Source organism: Carcharhinus amblyrhynchos, chromosome 27, assembly GCF_965287045.1.
Source record: "Carcharhinus amblyrhynchos chromosome 27, sCarAmb.v2.hapA, whole genome shotgun sequence".
Lineage (NCBI taxonomy): Eukaryota > Metazoa > Chordata > Chondrichthyes > Carcharhiniformes > Carcharhinidae > Carcharhinus > Carcharhinus amblyrhynchos.
The window spans coordinates 39251771-39276590 of NC_137350.1; the positions used below are offsets into that span (position 1 = coordinate 39251771).

Below are 24820 nucleotides of genomic sequence, written 5' to 3' on the forward strand. Positions count from 1 at the left end.
CATTCTGTCTAAGTCCAGTGGCATGTGGGAATGTTGGAGCGATTCCTGCTAGGCAGTGGGATGGCTGAACACATGTGACCTTCCTCTGTTTAGCTCATTGATTATGCATCTGTGATAATACTGATTCCAACAGTTTATCCCACCCCCAGGAAACAGATTTTTTTGTGTGCTGCCAAATTAAGTATCCCCGCCTGCCACGATTCCTGCTGCTGCTGGCGGGACTGGAACGTTCCACTTACAGTTTTGACGAATCCAACTAGGGATTTTGGTTTGTAGGGTGTGTGTGTGTCTGGAAAATCCATGTAGTTGCCAATCTCTAATAACTGCCCTTTGGTCTGTGCTTTGGGAGTGACAGGTGCTACATAAATGAAAGGTGTTGGTTAGCTTAGTTGGATGGCTGGCTGATTTATGGTGCAGAGCATTGCCAACAATGTGGGTTCAATTTCTGTACCAGCCAAGATTATTCATGGAGGCCCAACCTTGCCTGAGGTGTGGTGATCCTCAGGTTAAATCACCATTAGCCTTTGGTCACCTGGGATTATGATGACTTTACCTTTGATAAATGCAAGATCTGGCGCATTGAGCTGATCAAACAGCCATTTCAGAACCCATCCAGAATCACCCTCAATCCTGAGGGGCCAGAGGAGTCCTCAGCTCCTCCTCTATCTGTACACCACGTGCAGTGGACACTGTGAATGTTGGTCACTTCATTCTAACCCAAAAAAAACGGAGGAGAAAAAAAAGCGAGGAATTTGTTTCAAACCACATGAGAAGGAGCAATTACAGGAGCTGGGAGTCATCCAGAATCCCGTCATACACCGTTGCAGCCTAAATAAACCCTCCTATGGCGAGGGAGCCAGTCACAGAGACTGGGAGTGGAAGCAAGATTTGTCCACGTCGGCACTACCGCAACATGGATCCCTCAGCACTGGTACGGTGTGTAACATTTGAAGTATTTTTTTCCCCCTTCTTTAGGTCATGTCACTTTCGGTGGATGATCCTGTGGTGAAGGAGCCTGTGAGCGAGGCGAAATCAACATTGCTCTCCAGACTGAGTCTCCTTTCGCTGAATTGGCCAAGGTTTATTAATCTGACATTTTTCACATACCAGTTTGCAGAGATAGAGAGCCCGGACAGTGTGCGACCCTGTAACAAAACCTAACTAAATTCCTCCTGACAAGAATCAACCGCTAACTTGCTTCTAAAACAAAACTAGAGAAGCTACTTCAGTAAATTGAAACTAAACGGCTTGCCTGCTCCTTAATTCCCAGTTTGTCGGAGGATGGGGGAGGAGGAACTAAAATTAAAGCAAACTTACAAAGTTACAAGGGAAAAAAAACCGTCTTAGTTTGTGTCAATGATAGAATCTTTGATTTGCTTAATGAGTTTGGAAGTTTCTGCAAGTTCGAACGCAGTCATGTCGATACCGTGTCGAAATGCAAAGTAAACGTCTAGAAAAAGAGTTTCATTCCGACCAAAACTGCGATTTTTTTTAAAACAAGAATCTGTCCGATGTGGTTATTCTTGCCTTCCCCTGAGGATCCGCTGTGCAGAGGTCTCCCAAGCCGAAGGTTCTGTCATACACTCCGGCTCTGTAACTGAGAAAAGTCAGTGCATGACAGAACTTTGTTTTGGAAAGACCCCAACTACAAACTAAAACCAAGCGAACTGTCTAAAAACTGCAACCTTCCCAGCTGTTAAACAGAAGGCAATTTTTATCTAGTTTTAAAGGTAACTTTTGCTGATAGAACGTTTGTTACTTTATTTATACGTGTGTACAGCAAAAAGCTAAGTTTTGTTACAACATTTCAGTTACCTCATTATTATGTATGTGTGTGTAAATATCCAAGAACATTCATGGTTGCAAAGTTTGCTGCTTTTAACAGCTGAGAATGTCCAGAAGTTTGAGTGAAGCTTTTAATTTTACTCTTTTTGAGGTGTATGTGTGAAGTTGTGATGATCTTCTAGGTCAATATGTGATGTGGCGTTAGCAGAGACACGTGTAGCTTCCGGGCAGCCAAGCCAGTCTTAGGAGTAACGTTGGTTGGTGTGGATTGCAGGTAACATGACATGATTGCCAAAGAGAGCAGTGAGCAGTCAAAGCACCAACACAGAAGACAGCTTACTTAAACCCTGACTTTACAAGAGTATCTGCCCAAGTGCTTTTAAACAAAAAGTGTCGAGCTGATTTTTAAAAGAAAATTCGAACAATATGTTAAAGGGAACGGAGAACAGTTTGTAATTAATTCATCTTCTTTCTAATGCTGCTGCTTTAAATTCACTATCAAGTTGACGCTAACCGGACTGTCATTTGCATATGTAACATTTTGAGAGGCCAGAAGGGTCTAATAATAAACGACATGCCAACGTGTTGCAGACAGGGTTGAAATTTGGGGCAGGGTTTAGAGAATGCAATATCTATTTACAGGGTATATTCAAAGTCTGTAGCAAGCACAGCTCCATCTCCTGAAAATTGCAGTAAGTGAAGGATACATATGTACAAAGTCAATATCAGTCACATGTAGCAGTGGTTGATGGGACCCAGACATTATTCTAGCTGTGGTGTGGTGACGTTTATACGCCTTTCGTATAAAGGGCCCACATCATGAGATACAAGCAGTGAAAAATTTAACAGTCGTTTAAAAATAAAATTAACATTTTGGTTCTTTCTGTATCTTAACAACTGTATAGCAGCTTTTTAAATTTAGCAAAGTGCCCATGTCACTTTAGAAGTGACATTGGACAGTGAGCCACAAAGGGAGAGATGACTAAAAGCTTGTTCAAAAGAAGATCTGAAAGAAGAGAAGAGGGGCCAAGAGGTTTAGGGGAGGAATTCCAGAGCTTGGTGCATAGATAGCTGAAGGTACGGCCACCAGTGATGAAGGGATTAAAATCAGGAATGCAACGGAGGCTATAATTGGAAGAGCACAGAGAGCTTTGAAGGCTATGGGGTTGAAGGAGGTTATAGAGGTTTGGAGGTGTGAGTCCATGGAGGGATTTGAAAATAAGGCGAGAGTTTTAAAATCAACATGATTTTAGAATAGTTCTTTCAACAACTAACTGAATGGCAATGCCTGGTACACTGCTATTCTGTCAGATAAAGTTTTAACATTTATTTATTAATGTCACAAATAGGCTTACATTAACACTGCAATAAAGTTGCTGTGAAAATCCCCTAATCGCCATGCTCTGGCACCTGTTCGGGTACACTGAGGATGAATTTAGCATGGCCAATGCTCCTAACTAGCATGTCTTTCAGATTGTGGGAGGAGACCAGAGCACCCAAAGAAAACCCACATAGACATGGGCAGAATCTGCAGACTCACCATAGTGACCCAAGCCAGGAATTGAACCCAGTACCCTGGTGCTGTGAGGCAGTAGTGCTTACCACTGTGCCATCATGCACCCTAATAGAGATGATTGGCAGAGTGTTGTCATGCAAACTAGAAGCAGGAGGAGGCATTCGCCCTTCGAGCCTGCTCTGCCATTCATTTTGATCATGTCTGATCATCAAATTCAATATCGTGATGATCCTTCCCCCCCATAATCCCTTGATCTCTTTAGCCCCAAGGACTATATCTAGTTCCCTCTTGAAATAAAACACCATTTTGGCCTCAACTACTCTCTATGGTAGTGAATTCCACATATTCACCACCCTCGGTGAAAAAATTTCTCCTCACCTCAATTCTAAAAGGTTTACCCCTTATTCTCAAACTGTGACCCCCCCCCCCCCCCCCCCCCCCAGTTTTGGATGGAAAGTGGTTTACTCCAAGTCACTTTGTTTCTCTTGTCCAGAGTGATTAGATTCATCTGGATGGCACCTTGGCCAAATCACCTTTACTGTGTAGATGCTGAGTGACAAGCTCTATATTTACACTGCTTCAAACCCCAGTATCTGCAAGCTTTTTTATTTATTGTGATCCCTGAATTGAATGAGTGAAGTTACCACACAGACAACCTCGAGATGCAGCACCCTAAAGGTCTGAGGCCCCAAGGTAATCTCAGTACATGATTTATAAGAAAAAGCTTATAGCACAGGCAGAATGGGCTCTAGGGCCTTTTTCAATGCTGTGAAATTCCAACTAGTAGACATGTATAGACTTTGGCATAGTTTTGTAAATGTTGAATGATTCTGCTGTACAGGCGCAGTAGAGTTAAGACAAAATTACAAATGGTTTATGATATTGCTTATTTCCCTCTGACTCACACTTTTTATTGGGAAGACTATCATATTAAGTCCGTGGAAGTCCTTTGTTTTACAAAGGGTGCAATATCCAGGTGATCCTTGAACCTGGCTCTATTGTCTGTGTGACTTTCTGTGTTCTGGACAAGCTGTCCTTGTATAAAAGTAAGGATTCGTATAATTGTAGATTATGTACATCAGAAACAGGAAAAATAAATGTCAGAATGACCTGTTAATCTTTACATCCTGGCCTTCTGGCTGCATGACATATGTTAAATCAATTTTCAGCCAACTAAAACAAAAACTTGCTTCCGTGTTCAGAAAGTTTTGCATTTATGTAGCACTTTTCACAACTTCAAAATATCCAGAAGCACTTTACTGCCTATTAACTGTTACAAAGTGTTGTCATACATTTGTGAACAGTAAATTCCCACCAAGAGCAATGACTAGATAATAGGTCTTAGATGTTGGTTGAAGGATAACTATTGGTCAGGACACCGGTGAGAACTAGCTCTCTCTTCAGTTAATGCAGACAGAACTTCAGTTCAATGTCTCATCCGAAAGACAGCACCTCACTCAATGCTCTTGTGTTCTGGAGTGGATTTAAAGCCATAACCTTTTTCCTCTCGGATGGGAGGGCCACTGCTGTGTACAAGTGGGATCACTGCGTAGGATCTGATGGTCACCTGAGTAAAGGTTCAGTGAGATGTAACAGCAGGTGTGTCGTGTACTCCAGTGAAACTGGATAAACCTACAAGGCCAAATGGGCACAGTCAGAAGCCCCATGCTTCAGGCATCCTGTCTTGTCCCCACCTTCCCTTGACTTGACTTTTTTTCATTAGTGTTGCTTTGAACTGATGTTTTGTTAACCAGGCGTTGAAAGTTGTGTTTTATTCTTTTGGTGCATTTTCTCACTCTCTCGATTTCTCTCTCTCTCTCCCCCCACCCCCCCACCCGACCCCCACCTCCGTCTCTCTCTCTCTCACACTCTGTCTCTTTCGCTACCTCCGGCTTCTTGCCAGATGGAAAGGCTCGGTAAATATTGTGTTACAAAACATGTTTGCTTTTCTTGGCTTGCAGTTTCCTGAAGGACATCACCACTGGGAGCCTCTCTCTTACTGTATAATTACACCCCATTTTATATCACAGAATTTATGCCACCTTAGAGAACTATTCTGAGAGGCTGCTGCAACACCAAGAGGCATGTCCATAATTGTTTTTATGCTGTGATTGTGACTTTAAGGCTTTAACTGTGACCCCTGGTGGAAACTCCAGTGGAGGAAGTGGCTGAGGGAGGCAGTTAAAATGAGTGGAACACCTTGTCACTTTCCCCACCCTGCCATCCTGCTGCTCTCCCACAGCTTTCCAAATTAACCATCCCCTTTGAACAGAAAGATGGGACAAGCTGATGGGGCCCACTTTTAACTCTGCAGATTGGATGCTGCTTGATAGCTTTTGTTTGAAGTTTGAGCCTGAGGGTGGGTGGGGGAGGCAGTGACAAGTTCAAGCTGTATCAGCAGGCCATAGCTGCCCAGAGGGGGAATGGGTACCACAGGAAACCCAAGCAGGTAAGTTTTTAATTTCAATGTTTGCTTTTCTGGTGGAATTAGGGGTGTTCCACTGAGTCCCACAAAGAAGATTTGTGTTTCTCTTATGCCCCCAACCATACCACCATATATTTCCCTTCACCTGAGAGGACAGATGGGGCCTCAGTTTAACAACTGATCAGAAAGACAGCATCTGGGAATGAGCAGCGCTCCCTCAGTACCACACTGGAGTGTCAGCCTAGATTCTAGGCACAAGTCTGTGAGTGAAACTGAATCCTATTATCTGCTGACTCTGATAGTCTATCGGTTAGGTGAAGATTACTGCCTGTTCTTCATACACTCCTCAGCCAGTCTCCAGGTCCCCTGCTGGGTCCTGGGACAGAGGTTCACCTGGGATGTAAATAGAGTGGCAGGTAGATTCACCTTTGGCAATTTAACCGACTCCCTGTGAATGTTGCAATGGGGCAACAAGACATGCCAGGAATGGGGAGCTCTTACCCATTTTCAAAACAAAAGCACCTGCCATGGACCTGGATGAAAATGTCTGTTCTTTGTCTTTCCCTTGTCTTGTGGTTTAGGAGCCTTCTCTCTACACTGTCAAAGCCATCATCATCCTGGACAATGATGGGGAGCGTCTGCATGCCAAGGTAATTCCTAAAAGATGGAAGTTTGATAAAGTTGTTGTTTTCTTTGTAACATCCATGGGAATGATTCTCTCTCTCTGTCACTCTGTCTGCTTCTGTTTTTCAATCTTTCACTCCACAGTATTATGATGATGCCTATCCCTCCAACAAGGAACAGAGGATTTTTGAAAAGAATATTTTCAGCAAGACGCATAAAAATGACAGTAAGTGTGCCTACCTTTCACTAGTGCCATTGGTAAATTTGCTTTAAGGTCTCCGACTCTCTGCCTTCACTCTTTCCCTCTCCTCCCACTGCTCAGGATGGTTCTGTGGTTTGTTGTGTGTGGGACAGAATATCACAGTCAAACCCAGTCCTTGTCTTATTGCAGATTCCTTTCAGTTCTGACCCTGTATCTCAGGAAGGATGTATTGGCCTGGGTGGCAGTGCAACACAGATTCACCAGAACAATGCCAGGGCTAAGTTGTGGGGACAGATTGTCTAAAGTATTCCTATGAGCGTAAGAGATTGAAGTGTTTAAGATGATTGATGAGGTCGTTGGAGAAAAACTATTTTCACTGATATGGGAATCCAGAACAAAATTAGAACCAGGCTGTTCAGGAGTGCATTTACCATGGCTAATTCACCTAATCTAGACATTTTTGGAATGTGGGAGGAAACCGGAGCACCTGGAGAAAACCCATATAGACTCCACACAGTTGGCCAAGGCTGAAATTGAACCTGGGTCGCTGGCGCTGTGAGGCAGCAGTGCTAACGACTATGCCATCCTATAAAACATTGCAACCATTTGAGATTGTGATTCCAGTAGTGCTGACTTCAGCAGTTGAGTAGTTGGTTTTGAGATTTCAGGGTGCAGATGTTGAACTGAGAAGTTGTCCTGTTTCCTTTTCAGCTGTGGCTTTACTGACCTGGCTTGCTTTAACAATCAAAGACAGAGTGAGACTTGTAATTTTTATCTGTCAGAGTGGTGATGAGGGGTGGGCGGGACTCTGCTGCTTTTTTGTTTCTATGTCACATGCTTCGACACAACTATCATTATCCACATTGACCAAGTTTTTCAGCTGGCTTTATATCCCAATTTCTAGTATATTCCTGGAAGGTGAAAAACCAAAGACAGGTCTAGGACATAACTTACAGAATATAATTCCTGTTGCTCCCATTATCTCCACAGGTGATGCAGTTCATATTTGCATGGCTCCTTTCTTTCAAGTGTCTCTCTGAGTTAAGAACATAAGAACATAAGAAATAGGAGCAGGAGTAGGCCATCTGGCCCTTCGAGCCTGCCCCGCCATTCAATAAGATCATGGCTGATCTGTCGTGGCTCAGTTCCACTTTCCCGCCCTCTCCCCATAACCCTTAATCCCCTCTCTTATCAAAAACCCATCAACCCGCTTCTTAAAAATATTTAGCGAGGCAGCCTCCACCACTTCAACGGGCAGAGAATTCCAGAGATTCACCACCCTTTGAGTGAAGAAGTTCCTCCTCAACTCCGTTCTGAACTGCCCCCCCTTTATCTTGAGGCTGTGCCCCCTAGTCCTACTGTCTTTTTTGAGCGGGAAGAGTCTTTCCACCTCTATCCTATCCATCCCATTCATCATCTTATACGTCTCAATGAGATCTCCCCTCATTCTTCTAAACTCTAACGAGTACAAGCCTAGTTTATTCAGCCTCTCCTCATAGCTCAACCCCCTCAACAGTTAGGTTGTGTCATTCCAATATCTTTCTTTTAGTATCAGCCACACTGGAGCAATTTAGACAGTGACTGAATTTACATTCTGAGAACTTATATCCTTGGCCATCTTTGGCTTGTATGTCCAACTTTAAAACGCATCTTAAGTTCAATATATCCATGTATATTTGGGGGTTTTTCTCCATCATTGTAAAGGGATCGAAGCATGTATCATGGGGTTATAACAAATTAGCCATGATCTAATTAAATGGCAGAACCATATCACTGGGCTAAATATCTTTCTCCTTTATGTCAAAATATGTCTGCCTGTTGCTGGACAGAATTTAAGAGTAGACACCATGACCGATTTCCCTCACATTCTCCTCAGACAGAGGGAACGGAATGCATTCTAGTGCATTCATAATACTGCCTTCCTAACATCAGCTGATGTAACACTGACTAGAAATTGGGCACTGGTTTCTATGGCTCAGTATCTTACTGACTGGAGAATTGATCCCATTCCCACATTGGGTTGGGAATTTTTTAGAACTTGACTTTTAAAAAAATCATTCTTGGAATGTGAGCATCACTGGTTAGGCCGGTATTTATTGTCCATCCCCAACTGTCCCTGAGAAGGTAGTGATGAGCTGTTACACTGATTGTTATGAATTGATTTCCCCAGTGCTGTTAGGAAGGCAGTTCCCGCATTGATGAAGGAATATACTTCCAAATCAGGGGATCTTGCAGGTGGTGATGTTCCCATATGCCTACTGTCCTTGTCCTTCAAGGTGTTGGAGGTCACAGATTTGGCAGGTTCTGCTGAGGAAGCCTTGGCGAGTTGCTGCGGTTTCTTGTAGACAGCGCATGTGTTCAGCCACTATGCGCTGGAGGGAGTGAATGTTTAAGGTGCTGGATGGCATTCTGATCAATTTGAATTGAAAAACAGTTCAAAGTTACTGGTATCAGGAGAAGGTCACAGAGTTTGTGAGCTCAGTGTATTGAGAACAGGTGGCTGATAGTGCACATATACACCTTACTAAGAGTTGACTCATGACTTTAATGAGATGATGAAATCCTCTGTTTAACAGCAGACTGTCAGATGCAATTCAGTGCGAGGGAAGTGTTAGGTATTCCAGTTTGAATCTAAGAAAGATAGATTAGAGTATTTTCTAAATGGTGAGCAGTTTGAAACTGTAGAGCAGTGGAGAGATTCAGAGTTCCAGGTACAGAGAACACAAAAAAATTATTGGGCAGGTGAAAATAAATATTTTAGAAGGTTCATAGAATGTTGGCCAACACCTTAAGGCGGTTGGAAAATGTCATAGAAAAAGGTGCAAGACAGATGTCAGTTTCTGCATTCCACTTTCAGGAGTAGTATCATTTCATTTAGGGCATTGTGCCCAGGAAAAATATTGATCTTGGAGGGGCTGCGGTGCAGATTTACCAGAATTGTTCCTTGGACTGAGAGAGTTAAATTCGGTGGAGTATTAATAGAGTGAAGCAAAATAATATTGATATTTTAAATCTGAAATGAAAACAGAAAATGTTGGAAATGCTCAACAGGTCAGTTGGCATCTGCTACCCACTTCCTATCATGCATGGTAATATTTAGGACAGTTGTAACTGAAAATTGTTAAACAAAATTGAGATATTCACTCATTACAGAATTCTTTGTCTCCAAAGCAATGCTTAGACATTAAAAAGTAATCGCTCTAACTTTTTCAAATTCTGATAAAAGCAGAAGCATTCTCTGTCCACAGATTCTCAGTATTTGTTGCTTTTATTTGCATAGCCGAGGCTTGTGTTCACTTGACAATTGAAGATCAAAAGGTAATTTAATTGTGTTAATTGGGATAATTAAAGTAGTGACCTGCTGAATCAGGAGAAATTATTTCTTCTAGTGAGATTACAGAACAAGTGGCATAACCTTAAAATCAGCGTTAGGACATTCATTGAGTCATAGAAGTTTACAGCGTGGAAACAGACCTGTGGATGGCACGGTGGCACAGTGGTTAGCACTGCTGCCTCACAGTGTGAGGGTCCCAGGTTCAATTCCGGCCTCAGGTCACTGTCTGTGTGGCATTTGCACGTTCTTCCTGTGTCTGCATGGGTTTCCTCCTGGTGCTCAATTCAAAGATGTGCAGGTTAGGTTGATTGGCCATGCTAAACTGACCCTTAGTGTCAGTGAGATTAGCAGGGTAAATGCACGGGGTTACGGCCTGGGTGTGATTGTGGTCGGTACAGACTCGATGAGCCAAATGGCTCCCTTCTGTATTGTAGGGATTCTATGATATTTGTGATAGCCACCCTTTTCTTTCAACAACTAGTGCCCACGTTTAGCACATATCTCTCGATATCCATCTTACTCATGTAACTGTCTAAATGCTTTTTAAAAAACAAAATTGTACCCACCTTTACTATTACCTCTGGCAACTTGTTCCAGACACCCACTGTGTGGAAAAAATTGCCCCTCTGGACCCTTTAGTATCCCTTCCCTTTCACCTTAACCCTATGCCCTCTAATTTTAGACTCCCCTATCTTTGGGAAAAGATATTGACTATCTAGCTGATCTATGCACCTCATTATCTTATAGACCTCTATAAGATCATCCCTAAGCCTCCTATGTTCCAGAGGAAAAAAGTCCCAGTCTATCCAGCCTCTTCTTATAACTCAAACCATCAAGTCCTGGTAGCATCCTAGTAAATCCTTTCTGCACTCTTTCTAGTTTAATAATATCCTTTCTATAATAGGGTGACCAGGACTGCACAAAGTATTTCAAGTGGATCAATGTCTTGTACAACTTCAACAAGACATCCCAACTCCTGTATTCAATGTTCTGACCAATGAAACCAAGCTTGCTGAATGCCTTCTTCACCACCCTGTCCACCTGTGACTCCACTTTCAAGGAGCTATGAACATGTACCCCTAGATCTCTTTGTTCTTAATTAGGGGATGATGGCAGGTGCTTCTTCACACAAAAGGCAGCGGAAATCTGGAATACCATTTTCCCCCTAAAACTGAAACCTGGGGGGGTGTCAGTTGAAAATGTAAAGACTGAGATTGATTAGATTTGGTTAGGTAAGGCTTTTGAGGGATACAGAACCAGGCTAGGAAAATAGAACTAAAACAGGATCCAGTTCAAAATGAAGAGCAGACTAGAGTGAGAGGAACAAAATTGTTTAATCCCGGTGAAGTTCTGACACTCTGCCCTTTTGATGGAAACAGGTGAAATTGCATTCCTGGAGGGTCTGACCATCATCTATAAAAGTTCTGTCGATCTATACTTCTACGTTGTAGGCAATCCACAGGAGAATGAGGTAAAAAAAATTGCTCCATTTAATGAAATATACAGATACGTTGGGAAGTGCTAACTGGGGTCTTAGTGCCTATTTGTTCTGACACAGTTCCCCATGGAACAGCTCAGAACAACAATGGTAGAAGCCTTAAGGTAATTTACAACTTGTACACGGATTGGGGAGAAAAGACTAATACCTACACTTTATGGAATTCTTGATCTCTGTGACAGTGAGCAGTATTGTAATAAAAATAAATGACTGCAGATGCTGGAATCTGAAATCAAAAGATTAAAGCAGTATTGTAATGTTGTTGCTGTTTCTTGCTATGTTATTGTTAGATAGTAACAGGGCATTATTTAAAAGCAATATGGATTGACAGTAATATAGCAAATAGAATTAAGGGCTACAGTGCTACATAGTGATAAATTGTAACAGAGATGACTAGGATAGACTGTGACTAAAACAGGCAAGAGGGAGAAAGGATTCGACCCCTCATTAAGAAAAAAGCAAACGACTGTAGATGCTGGAATCTGAAACAAAAACAGAAAATGCTGAAAATCTCAGCAGATCTGTTGGCATCTATGGAGAGAGAATAGAGCTAACATTTTGAGTCTGGATGACCCTTTGTCAGAGCTGAAAACCATAGGAAATAGGGTGATATTTACATTGTTAGAGTGAGGGGGTGGGGGGGATGGTATTGACAAAGATGTCATAGGCAGAAAAAAAAGGAATGTAAATATTGGTGATCGTAGCTAAGGAGAGTGCTTATAGCGGCCATTAAGAAATCAGAAAGGGACAGAATCCTGATTGATTGAGTTCTAGGGAGCGATTGTAAATTGGTCAGCTTTTTCACTGTTTGATTTGTACAAAACCTACTTAGTGTTTGATTTATTACTGTATGAGTGTTTAATCCTTTCCAATGAGATTACTTTGTGCACAATTGAACCTACTTTATTTTAAGCAGGTTATAACAATTCTGAAATAACAATGTTAGAGTTCTGGACCCTAATACTTTGATTCTTAACCAAATGACACATGAGGGAGATGTGCCTGTTTCCGCAGCTAGGTTTTTTCCTGGAACAGGTCAGTAGCCTGTCATTGGAGGCAGGGCCACTCTACATCAAGTATAGCTGACCAGGAGACTCTTCCGCTCTTTCTGCCTGATGAATTAGAAGAATTTATAAGTTGATAATCAATTTGTATTAAAGTAAAAGCGAAATACTGCACATGCTAGAAATTTGAAACAAAAAGAGAAAATGCTGGAAAAACTCAGTAGGTCTGGCAGCATCTGTAGAGAGAGAGAGAGACAGAGTTAATGTTTCAAGTTCAGTATGATTCCTCTTAGGAGCCAAGTTCTATTTTTTTTGTTGATAATCAACCTGTTTGGCCACACTTATGAACGCACCGTCCTTGACCTTCCAAGTCCTAGAGTGGGACTCAAACACAGAGCTTCTGTGTTAGCAACAGGCACTACCCACTGCACTGCCAGATTATCAATTATCTCCTCTTTTTCCTGTAAGATTTTTGCCCATTCATAAAATGTAATAAATATCAACCCTTTCTGACATGACAGTTTGTTCATTATTCCTGTAATATTTTGCCTTCCCAGCTGTTGCAGTGGGTGTTTTCTGCATATGTTGTTTGTTGCTTTACCAACAAGATTTGTCCTGGAAACCTGGATATCTATCTGCTTCCAGATTCTGAGATTGAGGGAGGTTTCTGCCTGTCCAATGCCATTGGTCTGACTCATTCTCAAATCCTGGGGATGAAGACATTCTATTAGCTTTCCAAATTATTTGTCGAACCTGCATGATAGTCTTTTGTGATTCATGTACTCGGACACCTAGAGCTCTTGGCATCTCCAAGTTCTGCAAATTTCTCACTATTCTTCCTTCCAGTATGGACAATTTCATGTTTGCCCACATCATGTAAGTTCATTGGAAAGAGTTCAGCGAAGGTTTACTAGACTCAAAGCAGGAATGGGTGGATTGTCTTGTTAGGAAAGGGTGGACAGGCTGGACTTGTATCCACTGGAGTTTAGAAGATTAAGAGGTGACCTGACTGAAATTTTTTAAATCTTGGTGGCGTCTTGATAGTATGGATCTGCAGAGAATGTTTCCTCTTGTGGGAGAATTTGGAACTTGGGGTTTCAGTGGTTTCAAAATTAAGGGTTGTTTGTTTAATTAGGGTTGTGAATTTTGGGATTCTCTTCCTGAAAAGATGGTGGAAGCAGAGTCTTTGAATATTTTTAAAGTAGAGCAAGATAAATGTTTGGTAAGCAAGAGGATGAAATATTACCGGGACTAGGCCGGAACGTGGTTACAATTCGATCAGCCATGGATTCGTTGTATGACAGAGTGGGCTAGATGGTCTGAGTGGCCTATTTCTTATTTGCATGTTAGTAACATTAAAGATGCTATATAGATTCCAGATATTGTTGCATCAGCAGAGTTCTAGTTTACTGTATACAGTTTATTAGTATCATTATGTGATGTTCACTCAGTTATGAAATCAAGTAAATGTGTAACAGATTCTGTCTATTTACAGCTTATGTTAATGAGTGTTCTCAATTGCCTGTTCGATTCTTTAAGCCAAATGCTACGGTAAGTGAGACTTAAAGTCTTGTTAAAGTTGAATGTTTATCCTGTGGAACAGCAGCTCAATGAAATCATCCTATCCTTCAATTCTCTCAGTCCCTTCCCACCAATTTGATTTATCAACACGTCATATTCGTTCCCAGCTCTGGAGCCTTTGTCGCCATGAATCAGACTGTTTCCAACCTTGGCTGTCACTTGCCCCAGAGCTGAGTTTCTGAACCCATATCCGTACCATCACAAAAAGCATCTACTTCCACCTCTGCAAAACCTCCAGCCTCTGTCACTTGCTACTGAAACCCTTATCCACGCCCTAGGCCTAACCGATCAACTTGACCTTATCTTCAAGTCTGCTGCCCATATCCTAACTCCCATCTAGTTTATTTTGTTCAGTCTTGGGATGTGGCAGATGGAATACAGTGTTAGTACAATGTTAGCAAGTGTGAGGTTATCCACTTTTGTAGGAATAATGGTAGGAGGGATTACTATTTAAAGGGCGAAAAGCTGCAGCATGCTACGGTGCAGAGGGACCTGGGGGTCCTTGTGCATGAGTCACAAAAACCCAGCCTGCAGGTGCAGCAGGTGATCAAGAAGGCGAATGGGATGCTGGCCTTTATAGCGAGGGGGATAGAATATAAAAGCAGGGAGGTCTTGCTGCAACTGTACAGGGCACTGGTGAGGCCGCAGCTGGAGTACTGTGAGTAGTTTTGGTCGCTGCACTTGCGCAAGGATATTTTGGCCTTGGAGGGAGTGCAGAGGAGGTTCACTAGGCTGATACTGGAGATGAGGGGGTTGGACTATGAAGAGAGACTAAATAGACTGGGTCTGTACTCGTTGGAGTTTAGAAGGATGAGGGGGGATCTTATAGAGACGTATAAGATAATGAAAGGGATGGATAGGGTAGAGATAGAGAGATTCTTCCCACTCAGAAAGGACAGCAGGACTAGAGGGCACAGCCTCAAGATAAGCGGGGGAGCAGCTTAGAATGGAGTTGAGGAGGAACTTCTTCACTCAAAGGGTGGCGAATCTCTGGAATTCTCTGCCCGTTGAAGTGGTGGAGGCGACCTTGTTAAATATATTTAAGTCACGGGTAGATACGTTTTTGGTAGGCAAGGGAATTAAGGGTTATGGGGAGAAAGTGGAACTGATCCACTTCAGATCAGCTATGATCTTATTGAATGGCGGGGCAGGCTTGAAGGGCTGGATGGCCTACTCCTGCTCCTACTTCTTATGGCATCACTGGCTGGGTCAGCATTTATTGCCCATCCCTGTTTGCCCGTGAGAAGATGGTGGTGAGCTGCGTTCTTGCACCACTGAAATCTATGTGATGTAGAAACACTCACTGATATTAGGGAATTAGTTCCAGAAATTTGAATCGGCGACGTTGAAGGAATGGCATTATTTTTCGAAGTCTGGGTGGTGTGTGAATTGGTAATAACCATGGCACTCTCTAACCCCATTCACCAACGGCCCGATTGTTGGGGTTTCTGCTCCAACACCACCTCAATTTTACAATTCTTATCCTCCTGTTCAAATCCATACTTGACTTCACCCCTTCCGAACTCTAATTTCCTTCAAATTTTGGCCTCATGTGTATTCCCTGCTTCCTTCACCCAATGATTGGTGCCTCTGCTTTTAACCAGTTAAGCCCTAAGCCCTGGAATGCCCACCCTAAAGCTCTCCATTCCTCCACATCTTTCTCTTCCTTTTAAGACTGTCTTTGAAATTTGCCTGTCTGGTGACCAAGACTCTATACCTCCTCATGTGGTTCAGTGTTATTGTTTGATTAAGCTCTGGCAAAGTGCCCTGGGACATTTTCATATGTTTAAGATGCTTATATAAATACAAGTTGTTCTTATTCCCTGGTTGGGGGGTGTGGGGGGTGGGGGGGCAATCCAAGATCATCAGTAAATAAAATGATAAACTTTAACCTTGTGTTGTTATGACCAGGTGAGAAGGGGCTGAATGGCTTCCTTCTTTGCTCTCTCCTCATTTGACTGGAACAGATTTGTGTTAAAAGAATGTACTTGCCAATTCAGTGAGGACAGAACTGCTTACATCCTGTGATCATGAAAACTAAAGGTCAGCTTTTCTTGAAAGAGATTAGCTTTATTATAATTAAGCAGATCAAAACAAAATATGCACTGATTTTCGCACGCAATTACAGAGTTGGGAAGAATAAAGTTAAAAGGGAATGCAGTCTGTAGCTGGCTGACTTCAGGCTGGATTTGATGCTTTTGATGCTTCTGAATTGATTGTTCTCTGGGATGTGGTAGCGCTGGGTCGGATTCTTTCAAGAAGTTTCTGTGTGCAGAGTGTAACTGAATGATCACAGCAGCAAACAGGGTGCAGCAGATGAGGTGGAGAAAATGAGGCAGGAGGGACCCCACTTGGGTATTCTCCCCAAGCTGCTTGTCCTTGGTTTGGCTGAGAAAATATGTACTAAAATATACAAATGGTTGGTTTATCGTGTGACAGTCCTTCTCCAAAAGCCCAGGGTGTTTTGATTTGATTTATTATTGTCACATGCATTAGTATACAGTGAAAAGTATTGTTTCTTGTGCACTATGCAGACAAAACATACTGTTCATAGAGAAGGAAAGGAGAGAGTGCAGAATGTAGTGTTACAGTCATAGCTAGGGTGTAGCGAAAGATCAACTTAATGTAAGGTAGGTCCATTCAAAAGTCTGATGGCAGCTGTGAAGAAGCTGTTCTTGAGTCGGTTGATAAGTAACCTCAGATTTTTGTATCCTTTTCCCAACAGAAGAAGTTGGAAGAGAGAATGTCTGGGGTGCATGGGGTCCTTAACTATCCTGGCTGCTATTTCAAGGCAGCAGGAAGTGTAGACAGAATCAGTGGATGGGTGGCTGGTTTGCGTGATGGACTGGGCTTCATTCATGACCCTTTGTAGTTTCTTGCGGTCTTGGGCAGAGCAGGAGCCCGTATCAAGCTGTGATACAACCAGAAAGAGTTTTCCAGCTCTCCCGCCAGCAGGATTTTCCAATCCTGCTGAAGGCAATCCCTGTGACGGGTTCCTCAAGAGGATGATGAGTGAGACATACAAAATGCCATACACATTGGCAGGACCCGAATATTCTGCAGTGGTCAATGACAACCCGCCTCTGCCCCTTGCAGTGGAGGACTGAAAAATCCTACATTTTGTCCATGTATTCCAAAGATTACTTGATTAGTTAATGTTTGGAGGCTGAATTAGCCAGGATCCCATTGTTCAAGCAATTAGTTTTAATGGTCCGTCTCCAACAGTTGAATACCTTAGATTGTTGCCATAAGTATCTTGCTACTGAGACAGGAGAAGTGAGTCCTTCACACTCCTGTAAAGTCATTTGCCGGTATTTTATGACTTGCTTGGACAAGGCTCATAAAATCCTGCTCGAGGCCAATGGAGATTCCGTTCTGCGAGCTGCACCGGCCCTGATTCCAGGGTGAGCGTGGCAGTACAAGTCCAGCAATTGTCTTTGATGGGTTTTGAGACAGACTGACTCCACTCCAATGAGTTGGAATGTAGAATGTGCAGTGATGCAAATCGGGCTGAGTGTAAGTCATTGTAGTTTCTTATTTTTAAGAAGTCTGCTTTTAAAAACTTAATTGAGGTACCCAGTTGGTAGATTAAAATCATTATTTGGCATAAAGCACATGTTTTTTTTTGGTAATCCATTCTTTTATTTTCAGGAAAAATGTGGAAAAGAAAACTCTAATGGAGAATATGGATGGGGTTTTCCTCATCATCGATGAAATTGTGGATGGAGGGTGAGACTATTTTTACACATCTTGCACTTTTTCAGACAAAGCCACATTATTTGGAAATTGTAAGCTGAATGTCTGAGTTTCTGCCAGTTTGAGGGTTATTAACAATGACACATTGCATAAACACGGCTTGCATTCTTTTTTGAGTTTAGACATAGAAACATAAAAGATAGGAGCAGGAGGAGGCCATTTGGCCCTTCGAGCCTGCTCCACCATTCATTATGATCATGGCTGATCATTCAACTCAGTAGCCTAATCCTGCTTTGTCCCCATAACCCTTGACCACCTTTGCCCCAAATGCTGTATCCAGCCATCTCTTGAATACATTCAAGTTTTTGGCATCAACTGCTTCCTGCAGTGATGAATTCCACAGGCTCACTACTCTTTGGGTGTAGAAATGTCTCCCCATCTCTGTCCTAAATGGCCTACCCCAAATCCTCAGACTGTGACCACTGATTCTGGACTCCCCGACCATCGGGACCACCCTTCCTGCTTCTCTCCTGTCTAGTCCTGTTAGAATTTTATAAGTCTCTGAGACCCCCCTCCCCCTATTTGTCTAATCGTCTAGATGATTAAGGGTGATCTAATTGAGGTGTTTTAAAATAATAAGACTTGATGGGATGTAGTTTCTCTGTCCATCATATGGTGGCAGAGATCAGAACAGGGGGATGGCCTTGAAATGAGAACTAGGCTGTTCAGGAGTGAGGTCAGGCAGCCTTTCTGTACACAGTGGGAATCGGAGTGATTCAGACACAGTCAGTAACACGGGGACTGCTGAGTTCGTGTGAGAGCTGGACTAATATTGCCATTCACTAACTCTAGCCATGTTTTATATCCTATGTTTTACTTTGGTTCTTTTTTTCGACAGAGTCATTTTGGAGAGTGATCCCCAGCAAGTCATTCAGAAGGTGAATTTCCGGGTAAGTGTCTGTTCTAGAATATTCCTTCCATTCTATACCCTTTTTGCGTGTTCTCCTGTTTGGGGGACTATATCTTTATTCTTTTCTTTTCTGTCTCTCTCTCTCCCACTCTCTCTGTCAGGCAGACTCTGAATCCGCCTATGGCTTTGTTCTCTTTGACTATCTGACCAGCAGCGGGAACAGTGAAGATCAGTGTCAGCGGCCTCTGAATTAATGGCGGGTAGTGCAGGTACAGGATTTTGTCCCACTCTGCCCTCGCTGCGTGCTGTTATATGGGATTGTCTGTCAACCTAATGAGGAGTTTGCCTCTGATTGAAATATCTATGTGGCTATTTACACAATATCACCATCATTTATACCCCATTAGCTGATCACAGCTCAAGAAGACAGGGTGATGTGAGGTTGTGCTGGGGGTAGGCTCTCGCACACACAAATAAACGGCTGCAAGAATGTGTTATGCTGTAGAGTAACACTTGCATTTCTGTAGCACCGTTAGCAATCTTTTGGATTTCCCAGAGCACATTAAAACCAATGAGATACTTTTTAAAGTGTAGTTATTGTTGTAATGTAGGATGCACAGCAGCTAATTTTCACACAGCAAGCTCACACTATCAGTAATGTGATACACACCAGATAATCTCAGACAGTTTTCCATTCCTGCTGGCAGCGGCTTTTGTGGCAGCGAGAGAGCACATTCAGAGAGAGGCCAAAGGTCAGAATCCTGCAGTTCTGTCCTCGCCACTTTCACAGCGAGCTGAGTGATTGGCATTTAGCGTGTCATGGATGCTCTTTAAAAGTCACCAGCATCATCTACCTCTCCTAATTACCTGCTACGCCAGCATGCAGTTATACTATTCTGATTCCTCACCGGATATAAATGGATTGCAGTTTTCTTGTAATTTTGAGGGAGTGTGACATTGAGTGACTGTGCGGCAGCACTGCTGTAGGTCCTCAATGATGGCAATGCTAGTCCACATTGGTGGGCTGTCCATAGTGGCTGCTGGGATTCTCCAGGGTGACAGTGTTGTGTGCTGTGGGTTTCAGGCAGGGTTGCACTCTGAGACCAGCATGGTGACTGGGGATGGGTGGGAAAATGGATGACGGAGGTATGAGGGTGCAGTTGAAAGATTGGGGTACAGTTATGTTATGGTGTCGCTAAAGTTCTGATTTTATTCAGAACAAATTATTTACTTTTGAGGGAAATTTGGAAACTTGGTTTACGCAGCATGAAGGCTGCCTTGGGGCCGAGGCCAGATCTAGATGGTCCTGTGTGTTTATAGCATGGTTCCAGAAGTAAAATACCTTGAGAGAGGATCTCTCTCCCTGGTGTAGTCACTTACTCCTAATTCCCCTTGGTTCCTCAAGGTGACTCACTTCTGCTGTACTGTCTTAAAACAGACACCACTGACACAATATCTCTCCCCCTTTAAGATTCTTATACAATCTTCAGAATCGATTTATTCAACCCACATTCTAAACATTTGTAAATCGATGCAGTGATTGTCCAGTGGAGGTATCTTGAAGCTTTCATTTAATATAGAAAGCTTGAACTGTGGACAGTTCTAAATATTTTGTGGGATTCTTCCATACAAGCTTGCTGCTTTCTGAAGTCTGTCCTAGACTGTGCACTGACAGAGAATAGATACTTTATTCTGCAGACTGTGTCCCTCTCCAATCATTCTCTGTCAAACACCTTACTGTACAATGCATACAGATACCACTATCACAGTACAATACCGTTTTATGTAACAGTCTCAAGACAAAGGCAAAATACTGCAGATGCTGGAATCTGAAACAAAAACAGAAAATCTCAGCAGGTTTGGCAGTACCAGTGGAGGGAGAATAGAGCCAGCTCTGAAGAAGGGTCACCCTGACTCGAAACATTGGCTCCATTCTCTCTCCACAGACACTGTCAGACCTGATGACGTTTTCAAGCATTTTCTGTTTTTCTTCTTGCAGTATCTTGGTTTGTCATTTGTGAAGGAAGTATCGTGGTTTTGTATTACTGGTACTTGGGTCATGTGATAAAGTTTCTTCTCTTCCAAGCATTTCTACTTACACCTCTCCCAGCATCTAGTTTATTGTATTGGATAAGAACATAAGAAGTAGGAGCAGGAGTAGGCCATCTAGCCCTTTGAGCCTGCCCCGCCATTCAATAAGATCATGGCTGATCTGAAGTGGATCAGTTCCACTTTCCTGCTTTTTCCCTATAACCCTTAATTCCCTTGTCTATCAAAAACCTATCCACCCGTGACTTATATATTTAGCGAGGTAGCCTACACCACTTCAATGGGCAGAGAATTCCAGAGATTCACTACCCTTTGAGTGAAGAAGTTCCTCCTTAACTCTGACCTAAACTGGCACCCCGCCCCCCCCCCTGCTTATCTTGAGGCTGTGCCCTCTAGTCCTGCTATCCTTTCTAAGCTGGAAGAATCTCTAACTCTACCCTATCCATCCCTTCCATTATCTTATACGTCTCTATAAGATCCCCCCTCAGCCTTCTAAACTCCGAGTACAGACCCAGTCTATTTAGTCTCCCTTCATAGTCCAACCCCCTCATCTCTGGTATCAGCCTAGTGAACCTCCTCTGCACTCCCTCCAAGGCCAATATATCGTTGCGCAGGTGCAGCGACCAAAACTGCACACAGTACTCCAGCTGCAGCCTCACCAGTGCCCTGTACAGTTGCAGCAAGACCTCCCTGCTTTTATATTCTATCCCCCTCGCTATGAAGGCCAGCATCCCATTCGCCTTCTTGATCACCTGCTGCACCTGCAGGCTGGGTTTTTGTGACTCGTGCACAAGGACCCCCAGGTCCCTCTGCACTGTAGCATGCTGCAGCTTTTCACCTTTTAAATAATAATCCCTCCTACTATTATTTCTGCCAAAGTGGATAACCTCACACTTGTGCATTCTTATGCATTTCTATTAATCTAACCATTTCAGCAATCTTGTTGTGCCAGGTAACCTCAGGTTCCTTCTGTGTTTGAATTGGTAACTTGTTCCAACAGTTGTACTCTCTCTTTGGGTTTGTCCATTGCTAAATCCTTCTCAGTACCCTTCAGCACTGGACAGTTTCTGCATGTCTGAAGAATGATGTGGGTATGCCGGCGTTGGACTGGCGTAAACACAGTAAAAAGTCTGACAACACCAGGTTTTAGTCCAACCTATTTATTTGATAATATACTCACTAGCTTTCGGGGTTACCCCCTTCGTCAGGTGATGACGAAGGGGGTAACCCCGAAAGCTAGTGAGTATGTTATCAAATAAATAGGTTGGACTAAAACCTGGTGTTGTCAGACTTTTTACTGTCTGAAGAATGCCAATTTCTCCAGCAGATTTGTGTTCCACACGACTGCCAGTTTGATCATTCAGTTGGATCTCTAAAGGATTTCCTGTATGCTTCAGGTAAATGATAGCTCTGCTCTGATTTCTGCTTCAACAGCACAGTGACTGTTGCAGTTGATGACACAGGATGCTGTAGATCGTCATGGATCAAATTCGTGATGCATTTCACTCCGAGACTGGCCGTTCTCTCTTTGATCATAAAACTGATTGTGTCCATTACCTGGGATTTCACTGACTCGTCTCGAGTTCCACGCTGCGACCCCTGTTGCTGGTTTCCTCTTGTGCTTTTTTCTCTCTGTCCTCTTTATCTTTCATTCATATCTTCATGCTCTAATTCCAGTTGCATAGTGCTTGTTTTTATTCCTTGGCCTTGATTGTAGCTGGGCTGTTTCTTTAGCTTCTCATTTTCTATTTGCTGTAGTTTCAGCTAAGTCTATCTCTTCACTCTTACTTCTGCTGTCTTACTTCCTAACTTACAGTTTGTGTTTGCTTGTAGTTTATTGCTACAGCTTCAAGGAACTTGTCATTTTAATACAAAAGGATGGATGCAAGCTGGGTTTTGATACTTTAGCTCTTCATTTAGGGTCTTTTACCCCTTCCTGGCGTCTTTTAGTCCCCTCCTCCCCCGGAGGACTTTTACTGCCTACTCTTGAATCTGGTGTTAATCTTGCTGGGGGACTTACTGCCTCTTCTAAGCTCCAGCATTGCCTCTTTCTTGAGGTCTTAATTTCCTCCTTTTGAGGCCTTGGGTTGCTGATTGATATTTTTTTTCCAGAGCTGCTTTCTATCTGGGGTCCTCTGATTTTCCTTTCCCTTGTCCTTTGTTCTTTTTTTATGGTTATTGCATTAAATGTTACAAATTCTTTAATTAACTTTGAGTCTTAAAGCTAATTAATTAATAAAGTTTTTAAAACTGCCGCCTGCAACCAGGAAAAGGACACTTTTGTGGGGTTTTGGTGGGAACTTGCTTTTGGAGCCAGTTTTAAAACTTTTTTACTTGATGAAAGTCAGTTTCTGCAGATTTCCCAGTTGTTTGGCTGCCTGGAAAGTCACCTTCTCTCTCCTTGTTTTAACTTTGATCTTTTTGGCAATTTCGCTGGTGGCTGTCCAGTCAGGAATTTTTTTAACTTTCAGCTACTTTGTTTTTAAACAGTTGTAGGTCTCCTCCCCTTTCAAAATCTCTCAAACCTGCCGCCTGCAACCAGGGACTGCCACCAGTGACGACCTCCCCGGCCCAGCTCTGCTCAGATGGGGAGACTGAGTCTCAGCACCTTCTTTCTCCTGTGTTTTCAGGAAAGTCCTGCAGCTCCTTGGGCCACTCTTTTTTGTCCCCTTTTACTTTTGAACTTGCTTAACTGAAGCAAATCTCTGTCTTTCATTTCCAGATAATTTTTAAATCTGAAACCACAGCTTTGACCTGGGTCAATGTTATTTCAGACACTCCTACCTCTCTTTCTTTTATTCAAGTTTTGCTTTCTCTGCTCTTGGAGCCTCTCTCTCTCTTCTTAATTTTTTAAATATATCTCTAAATATCTTTACTTGCGTTGCCACACCAGGATCATTACTTTAACTGCCCCTCAAGGCCTGGCACTAGTTTAACAGGTCCTGCTGAGTCTATTAGTTCAAAGGTATCTCTCTTTTCCAACTTCAATGAAATCAGATACTCACCGATAGGCTGTGCCGTTCAATCAGTCCCATCCTTGTCGCCAGTATGTTATGTTGTGGCTGTTATGGCACCGTCAACAAATTTCAGACTTATTGTTAGTAACAAAACGTATTGAGAAGAGAAACCTGTGTACAGGAGATTTCTGCAGCATGAAGTCTGCCCTGGGGCAGTGCCCCACTTCTCCGTCATTCCAGATGTAAAATGCCGGAGAGAGAACTCTAGTGTGATCACTCACTTATGGTTCCCATTGGTGTCACAAGTCAGGTGACTCTTTTCTGCTGTACTGTCTTAAAGAGACTGGTATCACATACTCAACCAGTATGGAAGCTGGAACTTAATGTAGAACACTGGCATACAGACACTGAGGGAGTGGATGGGATTTGGGTTACATGAATACCTAGGGACGAATGCAGGTGATGGGACAATGAGATATGGTTGAGAGGTTAAAGGCAGTCCTGAGGCTTTGCAGGGCTGTTTATGGCAAGCATGTAATCTTCCTGCTCCAGAGAGGGGCAAGGCCTGTGTGCTCAATGGGCATCAGGCATTGCTTGGTGTGCAGGGTGTGGCCATTGTCTCTCACTCAGGGAAGAGGTTGTCTGGATGGTCAGGAGAGAAATCTTCAGTCTCTAAATGGAGAAGATGTAATAAAAGGGGGTGGGGGGGGATACTTGAAACTCACTTGTGAGGGAGGGTGACCTCTGTCACCTTGCACACGTTGGATGGGTTGGGTGAGGAGAGAGTTCTCCCTGCACATCAGGAGGGTCGAGGAAGATGGAGCACCTGAATACAGAGGGAGGGTCAAATCTGTTCTGGAAGTGGAAATGCCCTCTACATTATGTGAGATTCACACTGGATGAAGTGTAAAGTGCCTCTGAGGAGAGATACAACATGACACCTAGTCTGACACGATCCATCATAGAGCAGATCATCTGGATTCCAATGCCTGGATTGCTCTGTAGTATTCTCTATAGGGTATCCTTTTTAACATGATGATTTGTGTTCTGCATAAGCTGGCACTTCAGAAGTGAGATGTGCCAGAGAGAGACAGGGAGAAGATTGAGAACTCCTTGGATGATAGAGTCTGGGAAAAGCTTGAGGCTGAGGAGGTCAATGATGCCAAACTTCCATAAGAGGATGCCATTAAAGAGTTCACGTGATGCAGATGATCACACAGTTCCAGGAGTAAGATACAG

At 43.0% G+C, this 24820-nt stretch overlaps 1 protein-coding gene across 4 annotated transcripts in view; it reads left to right on the forward strand.

Annotated features, from left to right (window-relative positions):
* The first annotated feature begins 797 nt into the window (after positions 1-797).
* Positions 798-24820, forward strand: part of LOC145359061 (coatomer subunit zeta-1-like) — a 44328-nt gene continuing 20305 nt past the window's right edge. For 2 of the 4 annotated variants that reach the window (XM_080213429.1, XM_080213431.1), the window contains exons 1-7: positions 799-931; positions 6308-6376; positions 6495-6576; positions 11266-11357; positions 13884-13939; positions 17621-17698; positions 18564-18615. In XM_080213429.1, coding sequence (XP_080069555.1) covers positions 845-931; positions 6308-6376; positions 6495-6576; positions 11266-11357; positions 13884-13939; positions 17621-17698; positions 18564-18615 — 516 coding nt within the window. In that variant the 5' untranslated portion in view covers positions 799-844. Of the gene's footprint in view, positions 932-6307; positions 6377-6494; positions 6577-11265; positions 11358-13883; positions 13940-17620; positions 17699-18563; positions 18616-18736; positions 18845-24820 lie in introns of all 4 variants that reach the window. The other 2 variants (XR_013889545.1, XM_080213430.1) reach the window with 2 other exon arrangements.